At 39.0% G+C, this 24,565-nt stretch overlaps 1 protein-coding gene across 1 annotated transcript in view; it reads left to right on the forward strand.

The window, feature by feature from the left end:
- Positions 1-24,565, forward strand: part of TCF12 (transcription factor 12) — a 171,262-nt gene that overhangs the window by 74,927 nt on the left and 71,770 nt on the right. Inside the window, exon 7 of the mRNA XM_086471565.1 lies at positions 23,364-23,428. Within this exon, the coding sequence (XP_086327691.1) occupies positions 23,364-23,428 (65 nt within the window). The remainder of the gene's footprint in view (positions 1-23,363; positions 23,429-24,565) is intronic.

The following is a 24,565-nucleotide window of genomic DNA, read 5'->3' on the forward strand; positions in this document are numbered from 1 at the left end:
GGCAGATTACTGTGCGCTAGATTTGGAAGATCAAAACTGTTCTCATGTTGCAGTGGAGGTGTAGTAATGCATTCCGTGACCGTTAGAAAGGCTGGAAGTGGTGGTGAACAGGCAAGAGGATAATAAAAGCCTCTATAGGAAAACGTGTTTCAAAATGGAAAACTAATCATTTATCGATGGCCAGCTTCTAAACAAACCTGCAAGGCTGTGGCTGAGTTACATTGGAGGAAGGAACATGAGCCAGATGTTGAAACATCCTTCAGTTAGGCTATGAAAGAAGGAGTTTGGATGCAAAATTAGTAAAAAATTTATTTCTATGTTAGGCAAACAGCATGTGCTCAGACATGCTGAAGGGGAACTTCATAGTTTTCCACTGCAAAAAGCAAATTCACGTACACGTTTTTAGTGTCCAGTATTTTGTTGTTTAAAACATGTCCTTTTTACTGAAGCTTCTGAGATGTGTGTGGATGCTTTTCAGAATGCTTGATCCCTTGTAGCGTGTATCATGCTGCTCAAGGCAAGAATCTTTAGATGTCACAGTCATCTTGCCACACATGATGAATCACTTTGCCTAAAGATTTTCTGCCCACAAAGCCTCTGGGGTGGCTCTGTCTCCCTAAGGATGCTCTGTTCGACTAGCCATCTGAGCTTACTCTGCTGTGACCAGTTTAAGAAGTACTAAATCCAAACTTTTTCACATTTTATTTCTGCTTGTAAATAACAAAAAGGGTCATATCACAGAAGTACATATGCAGAGGACGCTACTGACCAAAATCAGAAATAGGGCACAAAAAGAGCTGGTTGGGCTTTAGAAAGGCAATACCATTTTAGACTTCTTTTATTTGAAGGTTGGGATGTTTTATTTAATTTGTTACAAGAATCACGTCAAGTGATTGTAACTGCACGATACTGCCCAAAATGTGTTTTCCTGGTTTTTGTCTTTTTTTATCTTTAGTGCCAATAAAACCAATGTGTGTGGTGAGTTTCATAGGTTTACTGATTGTGTCTCTCTGGATACATCCTTTGGTTGTAGTGACCTGTAAGACAGGATTAGTGGCAGCTGGTTGTAAACCCTGAAGTTTCAAGATACTGAATAGATACCTGGTCAACTGTTCCCTTTCAGGGTTCCATAAACTTGTTACGGGGAGCCTGGGGAACCACCCTACAAGGAACATTTCAAAAAAAAATTTTTTGGGGGGGGGGGGGGGATTTATTGCAATTTAGGCTTTTTCAATAGCTCAAAATTTGTAGCAGGTGAACTTAAATTCATATCTGGTTATTCAGTTTTCAAATTCAGTGGTCTAAAACGATGTGCATTGACCATTTTGATGTGGCAAGATACATCTTTTCCATTTTTGCAAATTTGTAGAAGTAGTATGTCAACAATAAGACATAGGAAGTGACAAACTGTAGCAAATAAATTTTATTTTGAGCTTTCTTTTCTTTTTCGTTCTAATTAATTATATTCTTACCCTTCCTGCCTTTTTGCTTTTGACTGTCTTTTTGACAGTAGATACTCCTGTGTTCTCCCTTTCCCGTGTGATCAGTGGAGTCCCAAACTCCCTTGGTAGCCGGCTCAAGGTCTGTTGTCATAAGGAGGAGGAGGAGGTAGCCCTTTGCCTTCTCTACTCTCTCCCCTGAGAAAATCCACCTGTTCTTCACGAGCAGCCTTTGCAGTGTTTTAAAAAGGGAGTGGAAATGTAACTGCAGGTTACTAAATGGCCACGTTTCACCTTTTGCATTTGTGCACAGAACCACCTTCTCTAACTTATGCTACCCTTCTCCTTTCTGACCCTTTTCAAATGTTTACTTGAATAAGCGTTGTTGTGCAAGCTGCTCATCTATTTTCTGTTTTGGAAGACAAATGTAAATGAAAAGTTTTCCAAAGACTTTCCTTTTTTCCCCTGGGGATATTGATTTTCTTTTTTTTTTTTTGAATAGCTATCCATCTTGGGGAAAATATTTTCATTATCAAGAACAGCCTCTAAATATAAAATAGCTCTAAGTAGTGCAGGCATTCTCTCTGTTGTAACTTAAAAATCCTTCTGTTTTTCAGAATGTAAAAGGTATCAACTCTTTAAGAACCAACTCAGTAACTACTATAAAAACAAAACCCAAAACATTCCTCGTACCTTTAAAAAAGAAAAATAAAAAGACCAACCCTCAGCCTCAATTTAATTCCAACTCTTCTTCACAATGAGACTTTTACTGATAGAAGATAAATTCCTGGTCGTTTTCCTGATTTTTTTTTTTTTATATATATATTTTTTTTATTTCTCATTCAAAATTGTTTTGTTAGCTTTTTACATTTGCAACTTTGACACCTACTGGAAGTTCTTAACTGTATGCAGTCTGTGTCACATTGACAAAATTGTATTGGAAAGAAAATTTTATTTAATACCTGAAATTATAACATTAGTTATGAAAATGCTTATTTTGAAGTGAAAGCCAGTTATGCCTGGCCAAGATTTAATATTCCTTTTTTATACTGAATCCAGCTGTCAAGCCCAAATGGAAATCAGCCGGCTTGATGCTAACAGCTGATCATAAGGAGTACAGTTAGGCAAAATATGAAATGAATAGTTCTTGTTGACCCTGGATAAAACCCAGTAACATCAGTGTAGGTGATTAAGCTACTGCTTAACTGGCCTCTTCTAGCTGAACTTTAAAGCGTTCAGTTTAGCTGGGTTTGTGTATTTCTATAGTAGTAAAAGAACATTCTTAGTAGTGGTACAGATTTTTCATTGGATTTGAGTGCCTAAAAGAATTGCATTTGCTAAGGGAATTATACACCTAATTTTATCTGTGTTTTAGGTTTGCAGTTTTATTTGTTGAACGCATTTTGTAAAGCTCTTTTTAATATTGAGCAAACGTACGTCTTTTGCTTGTTAGGGTAACTTTGGCATTGACTGAGTCTCATTTAACCAGTTTAACTCCAGAGATCACAAAACACTTTCAGTCTTAGCCGTGAACTGTCATAAGTTCTGATACATTTTTACCTCTGTTTATTGTAAATACTAATTTTTCTGTATTTGTGAGTACTTCTTGCAGAAATCCATTTCAGGTTTACCCTGTAACCAGTTACTGTTGGGCCGACAAGATGAGGGGTTTTTTAGTAACTGCTTTATTCATTGACTTCTGGCTCCCTGTTTTCAAACAGTTGTGCTTGTCTAATTTTTAGTGAATGAATAAATCAAAGCTGCTTCTTACAAGATAAATTTTTGCTGGTTTATACACTATATATACTTGTGAATTATATGTAATATTGATAACTTTTATTTCTGTATATTTAAGGGGTAAGAATTGTGGGATAAGCAAATCTTCACTGGCGTCCTTTGCTGTAGGAAATGTCTCAGGAGTTATGTATAGTTTTGTTTATGGATTAAAATTTGTGTTCATGTTGTCATGACTCCTTCACCGATTTGAACAAACTGATTAAAATCTGTTGCTGTTCTCTGGATGTCCTTATAGCCTATATAACTTCATTCATACGCCAATTGTGTCCCTGATACCTGTGCCATGGCTGTGCTCATGTAGCGTTTTAGCACAGGGAGGGCAGGTGAGGTGCTCGGACTGGCCTGGACCCTTGTGCTGACTGTCCCCGTGTTCTCCCTCTGGCTTAATGTTTCCAGGTAAGGGTAAGCTTTACTGAGGCGCTTTCATTTTGGATGAGATGCTCTGTCAAACTCCTCCCAGCCCTTTCCATTGTGAATGTCACTAGCCGTTAGTTTTTTGCCTCTTAAGATGTGTCAAGTCTGTAGCATAGCCATCAGCTTGCCCCGTGTTGCATATGAAGTGTGACTAATATTAGTACTTAGTTCATTATATGACATTTTTCATTTCTTTTCAAGAGCTTTCAAAATAAAACAAGCTGAACTTAATCTGGAAAACTGATCTTATTAAGGAAGATATTCTGATTTTAACACTGTAGGGTCCCCAGATACTACAATAATTAGCATTCTGTAAGTGCCCAGAAGATAACTGGTCGTCAGGCCCTTAATGTAATGATTTATTGATTAATGATTTTTGTATTCTAGTGAGGGAGGATACTTTGTCATCTGCTGCTGGTCAGCATAGTTCTGCGAAAGGACGCGAATATTCCTGTGAATATTACTCGTTTGTTCTTTAACCCTTCTGTGCTCCTCTGTCTAACACCAACTCTGGCACCTTTTTATTGTGTGGAGTTTTTAGATTACAGGACTCAGATTTGGCCCTGTGAAAAGGTGAATCGTACCAAGACTCTGAATTAAGAGCAAAATACAAATGCTTTTGTGCATTTTGCTGAGGTCTTTGAGATAGGGAAGGGAGGAAGCCAGAGAAAGAAGGTAAAACGGCCTGCAGCAGTACAAATCACCAAATTACCTGTGTTTTAACTATTAAAAAAATGTGCTTTCTGCTTCTGACATGATTTTTTTTTTTTCCCCCTCCCTCCTTGTATTAATTAATTAAACGCTACTGTACTCCCTTTGTGTAGCCTCCCGGATGGGAAAGGAGGAATTGCCATTGACCTAAAGCAGCACATGGTGCTATGGAGTGCAACTTAACAGCTATACTGTTTATCATGCCTGCTATACTTATTTCTCCAAGTAGTTCTCAGCAATTTATGCCTGAAAGCAAAGCTGAGGTGGTTCAGTAGATGCTAGACTTGCCTGATTTAACTGTATAATTCAGAAGTGTCTGCTCTTCATGTGATCCATTTAAGAAAAACGAAAGTAAGACTGAGCTCTCTGCTTTGATACCAAATGCTGGAGTCCTACCTACCTGGGCACTTACAGCAATCTAAGGGTGAAGAGTGTTCAGTCTGTTACATTTCAGTTGCAACTCATTTGACTTTTAGCCCCAAGGCACAGTGTAATTTCAAGAGAAGATGCACTCCTTGTCGCATTCGTTTCCCGAATAGTATCTCTTTAACACTGCAAATACGTAACAGTGTAGTGTGATAAACTCTGGCCAAAATGTCTCCGTATCCTTATGTCCGTAATGTTTGTTATACTCCTAAGTCATCAATAACACAAACATAAATTAACACTTGTAATTGGTCTTTTTTGCAAACTGTAGTCAAAAGCAGCTAGTGCGCTGATTCAGGTCTTGGTGTGGCATAATCACATCACACGGTGTCATTTTTTTATCTGCTTGTTTTAAAACTAATTTGTGATACTTGCTTTAAAATAAATAACGTATTTCACTGAGAGTATTGGCAAGCATGTAGATTTTTTTTAATAGTTTTAACAGTTGTTTTTTTTTTTTTGTCGCCGGTGGTCCTGTTTGTTTCAGAATTTTGTCTAACGTATCACCAAATACAGCAGCACATTCTTCCATTGATTTTCATCCCACTTTGTCCTTATCTCTGCTTGCTTGCTGTTGTTCGAGGGCTGCTTTGCGCAAGGTGCGAGCGTTGCGCACGATTTATTTGGCCAAATGAATAATGCTGCGATGGACCTGGGTCGGAACCGGCTGCCCTTCCTCGGGCAGAAGTTCTGAGCTTCAGGTTGTTTCCTCCTTGCGGGCTGTGCTCAGGCGGCAGCGTGGAGCCGGTGGTTCAGCTCTACCCAGCACTCTATTAATATGCACAACATGACCGGTTTCGGGGGAAGGTTATTAGAATGCTGGTTTGTATCCTCCAGTGAATGAAATGATGTGTGATTATGAAGTCATCAGGCATGGACCAGTAAGGCTCGAGAGAGCCTCCCCCCCAGGTCCTGGGGGTGCCATTGATTGGTGACCATGTGTTTGTGCCCGATAGACTGTGAAATGGTGTGTTGCTACACGGCTGTGTTGCACCTGCGCCCCACCGAGGTGATTGATTGGTTTGGTCATGTGGAATGTTCCCATCTGGTCTGCAGTAATGTGTTTTTTTTTGTTGGGTTTTTTTTTTTCCTTCCTTCCTCTTCTCTCCCATTTCCCCTTCATCTGCAAACAGCGAGCGCTGACTGGGGAGTTGGAGCAGGCAGTTGCAGAAGGCAGCGGAGCCTGTGCCTGGAGAACAAAGTGGGGCTGCTGCAAGTGCAGCCAGCGCCGCTTTCGTTTCTGCTAAGAGGGCAGCTCGGCTGTGGTGTGCTCGTGAGCAGCTTTGGGACAGCTGTAATTTCTTTTTTTAAATGGGGGAAGGACAGGATGTGACAACCAAACCCCCAGACCTACGTGTTACTCTGCAGTTTTCTTACTGTCTTTACAAAAGTGCTCCACTATTGTAATTAGATTACCCAAGTAGCAGTGCGTGTGGAAGATCTTATTTAACCTCAGAAAAGTAGTAGTTTATTTATTGAAAACTACTGATGTTGCACTTTAAATGCCAAGAAATTATTTTAGTTCCTTTAAAAAATTCTATAGTTACATTGGGCGGTCTTGTTTGATATTTCTTAATCTCACTCCTTTTTCATAATTGATCTATTCATTCCACTTAATGACTAATTACATATCAGAGCACATCATCAGCAGCATTCATCATTGTAGAATGTAATAATCAATGACATTTCAACAAAGGAAAAAATAAATATGCAAATAAGGACTCATTAACATTTGCATGAGCTGTTTGAATAATCACGTTGCTGACAAGGCTGTAATTAACAGAAATTGATGCTGAGTTCAGTATTTGATAGTGTGTTTTCTCAGCGTTTTATTGTTGTCACTGCGGGGGCTGGAATGAAGTTCTGCTCTACTTGTACCTTGACTTGGGCTTGATGTGATGGGTTGTGCCAGGTAGCAGAGGCTTCTGGGAGCCCTTAATTCATCTGTGACCTACGCTTAATGCATAGAAAGATATTTTACTTAAATTATGGTATTGTTAATGAAGGAGTGTTAAATTCTTGGTAATGATACACCAACTGAAAGCAGACCTTCTATCCAATGTCAGGAAAACTAGAAATGAATTAATTTTTTAATTAAGAATCTTTTACGTGAGTCAGGCGCTTTGAAACTATAGGATTTCTTATTTGCGTTGAAAATGTGGTATTGATGTAGGGTTTTTTGGTGTGTGGTTTTTTTGTTTGTTTCCTGTTAATCTGGCATGGTATATGTATCAGTGTCAGGAGGCTTGAGCTTTATTGTAAGGAAAATGTTGTGTAACTACGAAATGTACAGTCTCTGTCTCCCCCTCTCCCTTTTCATTATTGCAACTTCACTCCCCCCCTCCCTCTTTTTTTTTTTAATTTTTTTTTAATTTCCTTAAACTTCCTCTTTTTGTCCTGGATATCAAATGAATGCACAAAACAATAAAGCTGTTTATGTCAGTTTTTTTGGATGACTGTAAGTGCTGATTATAACAAGTTTAAGGAATTTCCTTTGTTGAGTGTGTACCCACGCCATATGGCTCAACATGGAACATTAACTTGACAGGGATAATGGATTGTGGTATATGGAGACAATTTTGCCTGCAGCTTCACTATAACTCATTCTGGTTGGGGATCACAAGTTTATAATATAGGATGCAGCAAACATCCAGATGGATTTACTTTACATAAAAGAGTTGCATTTCTTTTTATTTCCTGCCTGTAATTGGAAAAAAAGACTTAAAAAAAGAATTAAAAAGTAGTAAACAAAGAATGGGTCTTATTCAGGGAAGAAAAATCTTGGTGAAACTGTGAACTGTTTTGGATACGCTAAAACATAGGTGAAGTGTTGTTACTTATACACATACACACCATTTTTCAAATAATATCTCAAGTGGTTTCACTTTTCAGAATACTTCTGTATAACTCCAGTGCTAGAAATACAAAATGGTCTAGGACAGTGTGAAAAAAGCTATTTGAAACAAATATCTAATTTTTTGCTTAATTATAATGACCTTTTTTAATCATAAACAAAATGACCACTTAATTAGCATTCTGATGCTTTGTTAATGCTGATGGTACCCTGTTTTCTTTTAGGAAAAAAAATAATCCTTATAAGCTTCTTGTAGTATAGGGAAGTAAAATAACTGCTGAAATAGTTTGATTTGTTTACTACAGTGGTTGCCTGGTATAATAGGGAGTGTCCAAATGTCTTAGAGTGTAACAAAAGTCAGTATAAATCTAATGCATCCTTCTGAATGATCTGCGTGCCCAAGGTAAGTCTTAATTTTACAAATACTTCTACATCTAAGAGACTTTAAGCACGCATAATCCCGTTAAGCACGTATGTAGCTGTTTGAAGGATCAGGGCCATAAATCCATATTTAGAATTTCAGATAGAGCTACATGAGAGGGTTTCAGCATTCCTGTGCACTTCTGATTGAGTTATACTCCAAATAAAATAGGGTGCTTTGCTATCTGAAAAGCAGACATCTTTTAGATACCAATTTTGGAGATTCTTTTAAAACAGTGGTTTTTTGAGACTCTGGAAATCTTGACCTTCCTTATCCAAAACAGCTGCTGTAATTTTTTTTTTTCTTTGAACCACCATCACATGAATATGAATTTGTTAATATTTTTAATTAGCTCTTGAGGTAAGTACCTGAGCAGATGGAGAAGGCACGGTTCATGGTTGGGGAAGAGGGATACTAGTTGTGATTATCATAGATACTGTTTATCTGTCCAGCCTCCCTCCCGCATTGCTGACTTCATAGGTTGACATCCCAATTTAGCATCTCTAGTTGTTCTCCAAAGTTTAAGAAAGTAAAACAGCTAGAAAGAATCTGCTTTTGAGAAGGGAGCAGTAAAAAGGATCGCTAACTCTTGATTGGTGGAGAATCGTGTTAGCTGAAGATACGGGGTTTCTTTGAGGTTTTCATGCTGCAGATGATACTTTAAAAAGCTTCTCTGGGTTCGTTCAGCCTCCCCCTGCATACCAGGCTGGATGTGTGATAATCACAGCCAGGTGGCAATTTACTATGGACTTAAGGACTTTGTTGCTTGTATTCTTACTATGGAGTCCCTTACTGGCTACTGCCACTGCAGTTCCAGAAAGACAGTCTCAGGAATATGCTCCATGTATCTTTAACATTTTTAATAAAACTTGCTCTGTATTTGAAGTAGAGGAAGAACAACTTCCTACCTAGTACGCCAGTCAGCTGGTGGATCGCTCTAATTTGTCATCCACTGTTTGGGAAATGCTAGGATAGGGAAATGTGCACCAGTGTTGCAATAAACTTGAAGAATTTAAATCTGTAGATAAGGAAATTCTTTCCAGGAACTGTAAGGGGAGTTGAGTATTTCTACCAGCTTCTGGACTTGTCTCCTTTTTGGCTTCAGAAGGAAAATAAGAGTCAAAACCTCAGCAAACACTTAATAAAATTGAAAGTTTGAAGATAGCGTTTGTGTCCTGTTTCAGCAAGGAACTTCTTCAGGACTGTATTTGCAAAATAACAGGTTACAGTGATGAGTACCTGCAACGTAGATTGCACTCCAGTTCGTAGTATTCCGTGAATGTGTAAGTGCTGCGTTGGCAATCGGAGAGCTTCTTTGTGTAGGGGGGTTTTATTCAACTCCTGGAAAAGCTACAAAAGCAGGCTTCGCTTTTTTTTCTGATCTTGTAATCTGTAGTGGCCTGTGGGGAGCTCACTGATGATCCAGTCTTGTTAATGGCTTAATGTAAGGATGTTGTAAAAGTCCAGTAGGTTGTCAGTAGAAAGGCCATCGATAGGAATTTATGAAGAGTAATGCTTGAAAGCGAATTCCACTGGCCCCTGACAGTAAGCCGCTGTAACACTCTTTGATCCTGATGGGTCTGCTGAATCTCAAGTTGAAGTCAGTGCTTTAGGTATAAAGAGCAATTAATTTTTTATTTTTGTTTTGCTAATGATTTATTAATAAATATTGTTGCAGTCTTTGGATTAATGTTTTTCTTATTGAGCTGTATTTTAAAGGAACTTGGTTGGAAGGGGAGTCTTGTTCCATTTTTGGTATAGGGAAATGCCTTTAGGTTATATTTCCCATCTGATTTTTTTTTTTTTCTGATGATGTAGGCATTTCTTACAGTGCCATAGACAGGTTCGATTGCGGTGTATGTGGGTAGTAGCTGTCTTCAGCGTGATTAGAGTACACTGAAACAGGAGGGGGAGCTCTCACCACAGCAGCAGCTGGGCGGAGTGGGGAGCAGTGTAGTCCTTGGGAACAGGAGGGGCTGCAATAGCTGCAGAGCAAGAGGAGCAGCCTGAGGGAGGTGAAAACGTGCCACTGACTCCCCTCTATTTCAAACTTTTATTGGAAAGTTATTTTCATAGTATTTCAGTAGTTAAATGTAGATGTTTGTCTCCTTTCTTGTGCTTGAACATATGCATGCTGTGAGCCAGCGCTTTGTTCCTTTGCTTGGAGAGGGTGTATTACTGCTATATCTTATGGCAAAACCAGAAATAGATGTCAATCTGGATAAATTAAAGAAATTTATTTCTAGCTTAAAATAGCACTTCCCTATGTGGTGAATTAGTTATTATTGACATGCTACTTTTTCTATATTTTCAGCCATTTTGACTGAATTTCTTAAAAAACTACGTTAAGAGTAGAGTGAGGTGATGCATCCTTCCTTGTTAGATTTCTCTGTAATCAGCCTGCAGCCTACCAATGTTCTCCTAAGTCTATAGTTTAAATTATATGAGCAGTCCCTGATTAATTTAGGTCATTCGTATTCTTGTAAGTACGTATGTGCTTAGTGGCTTTACTAGACTGGTGCCCAAAAATGCTTGGAATAAATGCAGAGTATTGTTTAGGTCCCATTTTCAATGTGGCTTTTAGAATCAGACCAATGCGATTAAGTCAAGGCGTGTGATCAGTGTGAGAAGGTGAGTGACTCTACTTAAACTGCGTCTCAAACAGGTGAAAAGCTAGCTAAGATGGGGCAGGACTAAATTATTAGCTAATAGGAGTCTTGCATCTTCCCCTAAAGCAGAAGACTGTCTCTCATGATACCTATCATTCTAGAGAGGTGTGTGTTTTAGTGCTTCTTTTGGGGCTGACAGCTGGGTGCCGTTCCTTGTCTGTGAGTTGCCATGCGTCTTTCTCCATTTACCAGGTTTAAAAAGGTCTCTGTAGTGTTTTTCTTCAACAGCTCACATGAAGCAAATGAGTTGGAATTGTAACAGGGAGCAAAGTTCAAAACGCTTTGCCCAAAAATTTCCTCATAACTGGGGACGCAAATGCTTACCAAAGTCTTGTTTCTAGTTATCTACTTTGTTCAGTAATTCAGAAGAATTCCCGTAGTATCATTACTTGCAGAATTGAATTAACTTTTCATTTCAGGATAGAACACCAGCAGGGTTTGAAATGTTTGAGTTTGGCAAGAAAGGGCTTGTCTGTAAAAACAATGAAATTGCGTTGGGGAAATACAGTGCCTCTGTTCAGCTGAGGCGGGCTGAGGTACACTGCAAGCTGTTGTGAGCTGCAGCTGCATTTACCATCAAACACTGAGTTGGTGCTGATGAATGTTTTGTTTTTAGTGTCATGGAAACTGTGAGCCAAAGAATGGATATTCTATTCATCTGGGAAAACAGCAGTTCACTGCATAAAACATCAGTTGCTTCCAAAGGAGTTCTTAAAATAGAGTTTGTGAATATAACCCTAAAAGTAAAAGTGCAGCAATTTAAATCACCTCAGTACTACTTTGTTTTCCTATTAGAATATGCATATGAATTGACACAGAAGTAGTGGGAGTTTTAAGATACAACTGTAGCATGGAATTCCTACAATGATTTGATGTTTTACTTTACTGTGCAATTTTTAGTCTAAAAATTGAGAGGTCCAGACGTTTCAATAGCAATCTTAATCCTTTTTATTACCTTTTTTCCAAGTGGTTTGCTCAAAGCAAAATAGTTTTGGTCATCATTCAGCATCGTTTACTGTTTCATACAGCATAGCAAAAATCGTAAAACTCGCTGCAGAAACCACTTGCCCAAGAGAGTGCTGTCATAGGCAGAGGAGAAGAGGTGGTGTGGAATAAATAGTGTGTGGGTTTTTATACAAGCGTGAGCATTTTTGCAGAGCCAGAATGTAAAGAATAATTAATTAAGGGAATTAATACAGTTGAATTGGAAAGCTTAAATTTGTTTGTTTTGCTTAAATTTCGATGTGGGGGAAAAAGTAAGTATGAGGTCTGAGTATAAGAGGTAAAGAGAAACCGATACAGAAATAGATATATAAAGTCATTGCCCCTGTGGGGGGAAAAGAAAAAGAAGCTGAGAAGCAATTAGGGGAGCAGCAGGGATTTGACCAGAGTGATAGGAATTTGGACGGAAAATTGACAGTTGCAGGATTTCAGAATCCAGGACTGTGGAATGGATGGGATGCCATAAAAAGATGGGATACGTTATTGCGAGGCCTCCTTCAGTGTCCAGTGAAAGCAGTGGGAATCTTCCTGTTGGCAGTGTTGCTCTTCAGCTTAGTGTTGGTTGGCTGGTTTTCATTTGTTGGGGGTGGGGGGTGTTTTGGGGGTTTGGGGTTTTTTTAATTTTTATTGGGGCATCCAAAAGGGATGTGATATTTTAGACATGGTGTAACAAGTGCTGAGTGGAGATGGATGATCGCTCCCTTCCACCTGCCATCTTAGGTGCTGCTTGCCTTTCAAGACCACTGGTCCTTCTCAGCAGACTTGGTCCCCAACCTGCACCGTTGCAAGGAGTTAGTCTAGCCCAGGCGCAGGACTTTGCATTTGCTGTGGTTGAATTTTATGAGGTTCCTGTTGTCCCCATCCTTTAGATTGTCTATATTCCTCTGGTGGTCCTGCCTTCAAGCGTACTAACTGCATCTCCCAAATTGAAGTCTTTTGCAAACTTTTTTAGGGTCTTATGCTCCAGGCTACTGTTAAAGACATGAAGCAGGACAAGTTCCATGTACACTGTATAGTTGGTGGTGACAAAATTACGGATGCAGGGAGATTGATAAAAACATAAATTTAGGTTGAAAAGCAACTATATGAGAAGTAAAATAAGTGCTTGAGATGCTGAGACTTACATGAGTACTCAAGAGAGAGCAGGATCAAGAAAAGCCTTTTTTATAACTGTTTATGACTGTTTAATATCAAGGAGTAATGCGTAGTTGAGAGCTTGCAGCAGAGATAAGGGCTAGATATGAAATGGGAAAGTGTCTTTGAAATTAATCCTAGTTTGTGTATAAAAGGCTTCTCTAATAATATGTGATCTCCGCAGTTCCCCTTCTGTAGTGCAGGGAATTGAAGTACAAGCAGGTAAAATAGATAAAAAGATAGAAAACCCACATGGTTTCTGCTTTCAGTGTTTAATACTGTTTGGGCTGAGAAGGAAGGTTTTCACTTTGCAACACTCCCAGGTACTGTAACCAGATGTTCCTAACCCCAGGGCAGACGTTTTGGCTTCCCTGTTCAGTGCCTGGGGAGGTTCCCGGTGGGATTTGCAAAGGCGGCTGTGCCTCTCGCAGCGCTGCTGAGGCTGGCCAGCAGGAAAGGGCAGGATCATGATGGGCCATGGCAAGTTCCCATAGCTGCCACCATTCTCCCCAGAATAAATCTGGTTGGAGAACCGGAGGCTGTGGGGCCGTGTCTCAGTCCTGCAGGCATCTTTTTGCACTTGGCTGGATGAAGAGGCAGCTTGCTTCCTTACGCGCGGCTCGGAGCACTCCAGTTCTGTGACCTGTCTCCAGTTGGTTTGATCTGCCAACAAGCCCTGAATTTCCAGTAACACGTTTAGATTGTCAAGTTGATGATTTGAGGGGAAAAAAAAAAGGGGGGGGGGGGGGGGGAAGCGGGGAGGTGGGGAGAGAAAAAAAGACTAAACCTGGGGGAAGGTTTGAGTCACGTTGATGTTACCAAAAACTTTTCAGTGATGATCCTCTGCTTACAGTTGCGTTTTAAAACTTCCCCTGGTGCCTGTCTTTTACTCCCTTAATGCATCATTATTTTTAAAAGTAATCAGATTATGCCTTTAAATTATTCTTTTAAAAGTAATCCAGGTTTTTGTAAAAATATTTTATCATATCAAGGCACATACCTTACAGAAATCAGCTACGCTGATCGTGTACTCTGCCAGCTTACAGTGCAAAAAGATACTTTACCCACAAATTCAGGTTGGTTAGCATTACCATTAACCTACCTAATTCTTTATTAATAAAATTCTGTTTTGGTGGTTTCATTATTTATGATTTGCTATCGGAGGAATAAATTGTTTGGGTAATCCGATTTCCTTGTTTTAAATACTGTACAAAATGAACTTTCTTCCAGAGATTTTGCGCTTCCTGAGTATTCTAAGACTAAGTAAAAACCAGTGTTAATATTTGAGAGAACTCCTCAGTTTGTATATATTTTAAAACAACTTTTTTAATGCTTTTGGAGACAGGTTATCTAGACCTGCTGATACAAAAGTGCGAGTTGTTAGCAGTTGCTTTTATGTCTTCCTTGCTGTAGAAATAGAAAATATTTCATCCTTCTTATTCATGGTATTTCTATAAAATAATTACCAATATTGCCATGGATATTCCTTTTGTTCTTAGCATGCTGAGGAGAAGTGTTTTCCTTATCTGCTTTAGGTCATTTAAGCATGATGATACCTCTGGAAAGCATGGGTAGCCAAGCAGAGGGGTAGTACTTATTGATATATGAAGTTTTATTCTTTAGTTCATTAAACAGCACACCATGTACCTTGGTTTTTTTTAAATCTGAGACTTATGTTCACCTTGACTATGTCTGGACCTGGGATATTCTCGTTATCATTTCCTCAGTCACTTTCCCACAACTGTTATGATCTCTTATGAAGACTTTTTTTCTTTCTCTGTCAAGAATGCCACTTGTCTCACCTCCCAAAATAAACAGCGAACACGTGTTTTCCTTTGCAACAGTTTGGTTTTTGGGGATTATTTTTTGTTTTGGATATCACTTAAAAAAAAAACCCACCACAACAGTATTCATCCTTCAGGTGCCTTGGCAGTATGTTATCAGTGTTTTCATAAGTGTATGGAGATGTGGGCTGCCTACAGATGAGGAGATGGTTTAGAGAGATCTATATTTTTGGAGTGGTTTTTAGTAGGCAGTTAAAAGTTCATTCTCTGTGTAGCTCCAATACTAGTTTGCCTTTCTGTAACACAGTGATGTTCTGGATACTCTGTGGTGCCTGCAGAAATTGTTCTCTTGAAGCAGTTAAACTAGGAAAAGACTGAAATCTGTTTGAGGTTTGGTTTTCTTTGTTTTGTTTCGGGGTTCAATCCCACCCCCCACCCCCCCTCCCCCCACCTAGCTAGCCTGGAGACCACAGTTTGGGAATTCCTGATTTACAGACTCGTGTCTCTGTGCAGTTGGGATGAGGTATTGCCTGTGAAGGGTGAAGCTTGAATAAGTTATGCAAGTCATCCAAGTAAGAACTGTCAAAACTTGTGTACACCAGGGTACTCTTGGATGTGTTTGCCAGTTGCCTTACGCAAGGCGGTTATAAATGCCTGTCACGTTTGTACCTGTGTTTATATAGAGAATGGGTGAGAGGGGAATCTTTCCTTGTTGACAAAGCTGGCTTTTCAAGTTTAGTGACAATTAATAGATCCTGGGTGGTGAGAGGAGCTGTAGATACCTACTGAAGTAACTATTTTTTTATTTTTTGTATTTAGATTTTTATTTATATATAGTAATGTAGAAATTTGTAGTAAGTTGTCGCCAAAATAATCTTTTAATCAAAACAGGTGTAGCATTTTTTTGTAAAGTGTGGATTCTCTATTCATTTCCAATTATAAAATGGCCTTGACTTTAGACTTAAGAATGCATTTGATTTTCAAAGTCACTGATGGAAGCTGAGTAATTTTTGTCCTTAGACCTGGGACAAACTGCATGCCCGGAGAGCAAGGCATGCTTTACAAGTTATAAGTAGCAACTTCATTAGTTGCTTGAAAATTTTAACTAAATCCCTTGGGGATGAAAGGAGGAAAATGGCAAAGGGAGAAATATTTTAACAAAGTCTAGAGCATCCAGGTGTCTTCAAATACACGGGGTGGATAGGTGAGGTGGGTAAATGCATGCGATTCCACCAGTGTGGAATGTGTGTGTATTCGTAGGCATACTCAAATTTGGTTGTTGTCTTCTGGATATTGTACATACCTGATTTTCCTCACTTTTAGTATATTTTTAGTGTAGTAATTTTTAGTGCATTTCTCCCCCTGGATGTGCTGCCTGCGCAGAGCACACATGAACGGGTTAATAGAGCAGTAACATTATTTATGGTAAGGTTAGCCTAGGGTAGACATAGTAGTGGAGAATTGAAACTAAATACACTAAACAGCTATTCAAGAACTACTTGGTTCACAGATAGTTACCCGCGAGCGCTTGGTGGAGGAGGAGAAGAAAGTTCTTTCTTTGTTTAAGAGGTTTGTACTCCCTCTTTTCCCCTTGCCTTCAGTTACTCACGTGCGTCTTCCTGCCAGAAACTTCAGTCCCTTTTAGCCTTGCAAACATGTAATTTGTTATTTAGCACAGTACAAGCCTGGTGAGTGGAGGGACAGGAATAGTACTGAGGAAGGAGCCTTCGTGGATCAGCCACTGATGGAATAGAAATGTTCTCAGTTTGACATGAGCATATAAATTACAAGTTCATGGGGTCAATCCAAATATAATGTGGAATTTAGTCCACCCTTACCTCCTGTGTATTTGAAGTACCTAAGAGCATTAATAAATTGTTTTTATAGCACAAGATCTGTGCAGCGCTCTGCAAACTGACAAAATATTCCGTCTTTTCTTACAAGTACTTACAAATCAATGGGATGAAAGTGTCAAAGGCATGTCTTTGGGAAGCAGGTTCTTTGATACCGCTTCACACACTGACATTATTTCTTTTTAAAATACTGCGTTAAAGAAGTTGTGAGAAATCCCTTGACTTCTGTGTTTAACATCTTAAATGTACTCTGAGATTTATTGCCTGGTCAATTCAATCAGTAGAATTCTTGCAGTGAAAGACATCTGCAAATTCCCGCACAACTATAAAAGAACTTCTGAAGTTAATTTGGTATTTGCTGTCTAAAGCATTGTTCTTAAGTTGCAACAGTTATAATGGGAAGTTGATTCCAGGTAATTCCAGCGTCAGAATTTCCACATTTGGGGTCATTTAGATATGAAAACCAGTCCTCGCTACAAGTAAGACAAATAAGTAATAGGACTGGAGAGCAGGAGTATAATGCTTACAAGTGAGAATTTATGCATGGAGAATTCTAGGAGATTTCTGGGAGACCTGAGACTGGACAGTTAAATCCCATAAATCTCATTCAAAATCATAATCTTTTACTTCTTGCGGATTATTAGAGTTGTTCTGTAGGGTCATGATGTCTCAAAATTTTGACCAAAGGAAGGAGTAGGGGGCAAATCTGTAGTATTAAAACCGAGCTTTGCTAAACCTTTTCTTCTCCTGTCTGGAAAAATTGGTTTTAGAAGATGTCACAGTATGGAAAAAAAACCTCACCAAACCCAATCTCAAATAATGTATTTTTTCCCAGTAGTCACAGTCTGTACATTCTGTTTTGTTATCCATTCGTCACGAACACGTAGGCCAGCATTCTTGCCATTACCTGTATAGACTGCATTGCTGATCATCGCTTGGGCGGGGCATTCCTGGTTAAATATGTTTGTATTTTTTCTTCTGTTAGTTCATTACAAAATTTTCCAGTAATGTAATTTTGTTATGTATTAATTACTACTTAATCTTAAGGTTCAAAGCCTGTGTTAGGAGTTTGCAGACAATTCCTATTATGTGGGTTTGACTACTTTATTAAAAGGTAAGACAGTGTGGATGAGTTACCAAGACTTCAGGGGTTATTGATTGGGAAGCTGCTTGCAGGCAGAAGACGACTGAACTAAGGTGGAGTGTATGATGAGATAAAGGCTAGGTTGGGAAAGTGATTACGACTGGGGACCTGCTAATCACTGACCTCTGTAGGGATCCTGTAGTTTATCACTGATCTCACTTGCACTTGGCATTTTCCTGTGTTGCTGCTTCATTGTTCATAGACGAGTGAGTAATTTGGCTTGGGATGAACAGGAGGAGGCTGCTGCAAGTCCAGCAGCTGCACTTGTTGGCACTGGCTCGTTAAACATCCTCGGCGTAGCCAGCACTGTGCTTGGCACACGTTAGGCAATGATACTTCAACAAATTGTTGTGAAGAGAATAGGAGGTCATTTGTTTTAAGCACTTTCTTCAAATTGTGTTGCTCCAGATCTCTGTTTCATTTCCATGAGTTTTAGTCACAAGTATTATGTGTGTAATATTTTTATATTTATCCACTATAGATACATGTACGTATTATGTACCTTTAAAATACTAGAGATAAGATTGTAGGTATAAAACACATTAAAACTGTGACAGCCTCTCTTAATGAGTAGACCTATATAGCAGTAGAAGAGGAAGAAATGATTCCTCCAGTGCAGTGGGAAATGTCTAGATATGTAGTAAAACCAACTCCTAGAAGCAGGGCTGGTTTTGTTTTAATCAAGCATCAGTTTTTGTCACCATACTGAGTAATTGCTGAGTAAGAGTTTTTAACACCACAAAATTTGAAAAAGAATGGACCTGTACTAGAGGCAGCAAGGATGTTAGTCTATAAGCTTTGCGTGCTTTCTTTCACCTGTCAGTATAGCTTTTGCAGCTTGTTCCATGTTATACCTGATCTGCGTATGACAAATTATTTGAATGTGTCTGTGGATTACAGGGACATGTACTTTGTTGCTGGATACTTTGTCACTGGATGTGGAGGGGGGAGAAAACAGTGTAAATGATTTCTAGACAAATCTACCAACACCAGTTTAATAACTTAAAATTAGTCCTCGAAGTTATCAACACTGTTTTGTTATAAACTGACTCTTGGGTAGGCGATCTGTTGTGACTGGTTAATGGTGTTATCAGTGATGAAATGATGATTAGGAACTGTAAAAACATGCTTCAATATTCACTGAAAGGTGATTCTCTGTACAAGGAAGGCAGACATACTTCATGTCTGACAAACAGAGCAACAGAGCAGCTGCCAGCTGTGGTCACTGTGGTATTCATACTGGGTGATAAACATTGCTTCATTAAAAAGTGTTGGTGCTTTCCATGCTGCCAACCAAATAAATTCTTAGCAATGCATGGAAGGATCTTTAGTCTGTCAAGGGTTAATTCTGCGGGAATTGAAGTAACTTTTTGCAGAGTTATGTTCTGTCATCCTCTCATAAACCAAGCGTTATCTAGAAGCAGTGGGGAAAAGGCTGGCTTACTGCTGGCAGGCATTTATAGCACGTTCACTGAAGTAGTCCTCAACCGAGTGAGTGTAGTGCTGTTTTCAGCTCACTATCGCTTTGCATCTTGCTGTTTCAGTTCATTCTGTGTTAAGTGTATTGAGGCTGCACAGCTGTTATATGGATAGATTTATTATGGAATACAATTCCTTGTGCGGTATTCAGAAGCTATATTAAGTTGTGAGCATATCCTATTCAGACAAGCAATTGCAAGAGGAAAATAATTATTTACTAAATGCCTATTAATGTTTGAATTGGTACAGAATGTGTCAAGGTTTTAAGTTTATGAAGTTAGTAAATACTTACGGGTATTGAAGTATATACTACTTCAAAATGCTTAGTGGGATTTTCTTGGTTGGGTTTCTTCTAACTGCATAGTCCTTAGGCTTTGAGTCTGTTAGGTAGCAATCAGGTGATTGAAGTTTTTGTTGATGAAAACGCATGAAACTTGATTTTAAAAAAAAAAAGTAAAATAAAATACAAACTCGTTCCAAATTAGTTAAAGGTTCAAATGCCTTGTGAGTTGATCTGTGCAGATTTAAGCTTTCTGTATATAACCAACTCTGTTATTTTTAGTGTCTGTAGCTTCAGTTCAGATCTCATTGGTAGGCAAAACTCTGGGACATAGTCACCGATATTTAATGTGAAGAACAGTTTACCATGATGTTCCTTTGTAAGCAAGGCGTAGATTTTGCTCCTAAAATGACAGCGCATAACTTCTGAAACATGTGAGTTAGGAGATATGTGATAAAGGTGATCAAGGAGCCAATGATTTGCAATAGCCCTGTGTAGGAAGCCCTCCTGCACGGGTCTGATGGGAGGTGTTGGGGTTGAGAAAACTGGCCAAAGTTGCTTTACTTTTCATGAATATTTTGTGAAAATAACATAGGATCTGAAGAGGAAATAAGTTTCATTTGGGCATTCTGTTACCTTCCTAGCTGGTATATCTACACACTACCTTACAGCCATGTTTACACAAACCTGTGCAAGTGAAACCGTTCAATGAGGATTTTGTCATTTAATAGTGTTTTTGCATATCCCTCTCCTCCTTCTAATTAGTGTCAGGTGCCATAATGAGTTTCCTCGTGTCACCCTAATGCTGAGAATTAATGTTGCTAGATTTCCAGCTATAATAAAGAAGATACTATTGCCATCTGTAGTGAGCATTGTCCGAGACAAGACCCTCTTGAGAGAGGGTGGAGAGGATATGATCAGACAGAGGGTATAACATCCTCAGCAGCAGATCTTGTGGGGTAAACTTACAGGACATTTCAGGGTCTGCTTTGGCTTTCATGGTCACTGTATTTCTAAAGTTTGCATACTCATAAACACTAGTACTCCATTAAGTTTGGGGTTTTTTACAATAATGGGTATGCTTTTATGCTCTTCTGTCAATCTGTAGAGAATCTGAATAATTAAGAAAGATATTTGATAAGCTAAAAACCACCAAAGGGATTCTGCTTTGATATATTTGACCGTGTGTTTGAACTTTATTGGATACCGGAGACTGCCCATGCATTGATCAGACACTATGTACGGGACCTACCTGTTTGTCAAACCAATGGAGAAGCGTCAACTTCTCAAACTTGACATTGCCCACCTTTCAAGTACTTGACTCACTATGCGGAGTAGTTGCTATGTATTTCCTCTTTTTATTGATAGGTAAACACTACCTGTGACGACTGCTTACAAGGCTTTAAGTAGTGAGAACAGCATTGTGCCTAGACTGGAGCAAATGAAGTGTGTTGAAAAAACCACAGGCAATTTCTAGTCAATACTCTTCCACTTGCCCTTGTGTTATAGTGAAACCATCCTGCCAGACAGCGTGAAGCTGCAAAACCTTTCCGGCGTAGTGTCAGCGGAGCTTCAGGGACTGTTGATAGAGTCCTTCCTCTTCTCCCGTGAGCAGTGCAACAGACGGGCTCTAGCAGTGCCGGGGCAGCTCGCCTCCTCTCCCGTCCTGCTGCTGTGCCAATGCGAAGGTCGTGCTGCCAGCACAGTGCTCCAGTCTTGCAAAAGGGGTGACAGAGCGGTCCCACAGGGCGAGAGAAAACCAGCAACAGGACTTGAGTGTGGGCTCGACGTGTGTTTCTGTAGGGTAGGGTGTGTCTCTTGATTTTTGTGGTGGTTTAAAAATGAGTACTTCTAACATGGTGGTACTAGTGCAGGTTTGAGCGTCGTGTCCAAGTGCTTGCACTGGGAATGTGTTTGGGAGACTCTGTCTGTGAAAGGCACAGTCTTGTACTTGGTACTAGGTCGCTTTCCAAACCCTTCATTGAAAAACCTAGTCATTTGAACACAGGTTAAATGTTAATTTGCTCCAGCTCTAATTCTTGATTAATATTTAGGTAGTGCGGTATCAGGCAGCCTTCACTTTTCTCAATCATTTCTTAGAACTAAATTTAGTATAGATTTTGCTATTCTAGTCAGGTTTTTTCCTTTAGTATGAACCTGACAAACTTTTTAAGTGATAACATTTAAATAACATGATTTTATGCATTCTTATCTAACAATTTCTTGCTTGCTACACAAACCATATTTTAAATCATAATTTTTCTAGCCTTCCTAATGGACTCTTGTACAAATATTTGTTTTAAAGCCTGCCTGGAATACTGCATACTTCAGTCGAAGTTGTTTATCATGTGGTATAAGATTCTCATTTTCTGGAAAGAAAATGCTGACTCTGGTTTAATATGAACAGCATGATTCATCCTCCTACTTCGTATAATTTTGCATGCTAGGTATTTTATTTTGCTTGGTGCCCAATAGCTGTTAGAAGCAAACGGCTTCAGCAGAAAAATGTTTTTTCCTCCCTTTGTTACAGCAGAGCTGCCATTTTTAAGCAAACCCTTGTTGACCACACTACCTGTAGTTACCAAGATTCTAATCTTGCAGAGATGTTGTTCCAAAAAATTCAAACTACTTCCTCTTCTCTGATAACACAAGATACACTTTTAAAATTAACGACAAGCATATGTTAGTTTTTCCTCTTACAAAATGATATTTAGGGATTTTTGGGAGCAAGAGAGGAAATCAGAAAAGGCAAAGGAAGCCCTGTTGTTGAAGTGCAATTGTGATATCATGGAGCTATTTATCACAGAAATGGGAACATGTAAGAAAGGCTACTTTTCTTCTTACAAGGACTGGATGAGGCACACGTTGTTTAGAAAAGGGGATGCCTAGCTGGGTAAGGTGATGTTCATTTTCAAATAGATGGTTTGTTAATGCTTACCTTCGGGTAGGACTCTGCGTGGTGGTTTGGGGTGTCATAATTAGGGTGGGCATATGCACTTGGTGTTCCCTGTTACACGTGTGCTTGGTGACTGTCTGATTCTTGACATTGTTCAGCAGAGACTTCTGTTCAAGATTTTTAAAAGTGTTGATTGATAAACTTCTGAGCCCTACTGGAGAACTTTCATGCTGAACTTTTATCTACAAACATGGAAGTTTGGTGCCATAACCAACAAATACAGCACTAATTAGTTTTTCTGAAATTGACATGTTGCTAATGTCTGGTGGCCTCAGATAGCACCATCAGAGGGCAGCCACTCTGCACAAGGCACTGTATTCAGTATTTGCTACCTGCAGGCGAATACCGCATATGTGGCAGAAGAGAAGTCTGGGGTTTTGCTGTCGTGACCGGTTGTTTTGCTTGAGTTTTGTACCCAACTGGAACGAACACGAAACGAAAGAATTTTTAAGGATTCAAGGGCTGAGTGTCAGGAGCTGAATGATTCAGCCATGGTTTAAGTTTGGCGTGGGTTTTCTTCTTGTTCTTAATGGAGGTTTTTGTTCACTTTTCATGTGGTTTTGTTGGTTTTATTTTACTGCTTAGTATATTCATCACCTAAGATGATCCCAGAGATGTGTTAGTTTCATGTAGGAAGGAGAAATGGCTGAGAATGTCTCTGCCTTTGCTGGTTGATATTGGAAGTGAAGCTGGACCTTCGCTGGTTTTATTTAAACATACTGATAGGGATATTTTAGGACAATAAAAAATTGCAGTGGCTCTCTCTTACTGATTGGTTATGTGAGAAGTGGAGTTAGGTAAGTATGCAGTCCATTACAGTAGTGCTGTTTGAGTGTGTTAAATGCAGATGTGGAAAAGCCTACTTTTATTCATGCAACTGAATTTTTGTAAATGTAGTATGATGCTAACAGATTTTACAAAATGCATGTATAAGGACAACTGATGCGGATATCTCGCAGATTTTTAAAATAACCTAATTTCAAATGTCTTTCTTTTATAGGAAAAACCTCAGATAGAGGTCCGTTTCCATTGTACGGTAGAGATACGGGGTTACCAGGCTGTCAAGTAAGTATAGTGATGATTGAAAAATTGAATAGTTGGAGCTGAATTTTAGTTCCACGTTACTTGAATGTGTCAGGCTACTAAACATAATAATGTGTTCCACAATTTGCAGAATAAATTTTCATGGTTCTTTGTGGTCAAATTGCCTTGCACTTACATACGTGCACTTAGAGCAGATACTTTTGCCATGTGCAAGTGGAGCTGGTTCTGTAGTTTGAGTATGAACTCCGATGTTTTTGATAAAAGGGAGATTGTTATTAGTCTGAACATACTGAGCAGTGTGCTTCAGTTGTGTGTATCGCGTACTTCCTACAGGTCATCGTGAAATGAGTTTTCTTACTCTTTGTAGTTATTCGTTCCTCTCTCAAAGTCTGCAAACAGAATTGCAGACCAGTACTGACTAATTGCACATCATGATTAGTCTGCGATACTCAGATTTTTCACGTACAATTTGTCAAAAAATACCAGTAGTTGCTGACTGTAGTTCATTAATTACCTACTAGTGGATATCATGTGCATTTTTTAAGGAAAACTGTTATTAGGCTTTCGAGTTTCACCAATTACGTTATCCAGTGTAGTGCTATATTATTTTGTGGTTTTGATGATGTGTTTTTTAATTAAGAAAACTTTCTGTTTAATGTCTCTAAATCCTCGGTTTAGAGTGAAGATTTCTAATGAGTCACATGAAGAATACTCTGTTGGTCATTGTTTAAAAGTCTGTTTTGAATGTACAGGAAGTTTGGATGTTTAACAAGTATAATTAGCATTTGATTACACTCAGTATTTGTTGACAAAGATTTAAAAAATATATTATGGTTTTAATTGTAAGAAATTAGTTTGTTATGCTTGTTTTCTCAAAGAGGAATCTTTTTTAATTTTACTGTAAGTAGACTTATTTGCTTTGAACTGATATTTTCAGGCACATCTTTCTTCTGGAGAAGAAGACTTAGCATACAAGTTTGACATCTTGGGTTTGAGTCCTCTAACTAGTGATTTGGGAAGTGCAAAGGGGCAGCACCATGTGGCAGTGCAGTCCTAAGGTGGCTTCCTGCATTAAGAAAGGGTCATTCTCACAGCCTTTACTGCTTCTCTGCAACGCAGATGTGACGAACAAAGACCCATTTGTAACTGTATGGGTGA

Source organism: Leptosomus discolor, chromosome 11 (assembly GCF_034619465.1).
Source record: "Leptosomus discolor isolate bLepDis1 chromosome 11, bLepDis1.hap2, whole genome shotgun sequence".
Taxonomy (NCBI): domain Eukaryota; kingdom Metazoa; phylum Chordata; class Aves; order Leptosomiformes; family Leptosomidae; genus Leptosomus; species Leptosomus discolor.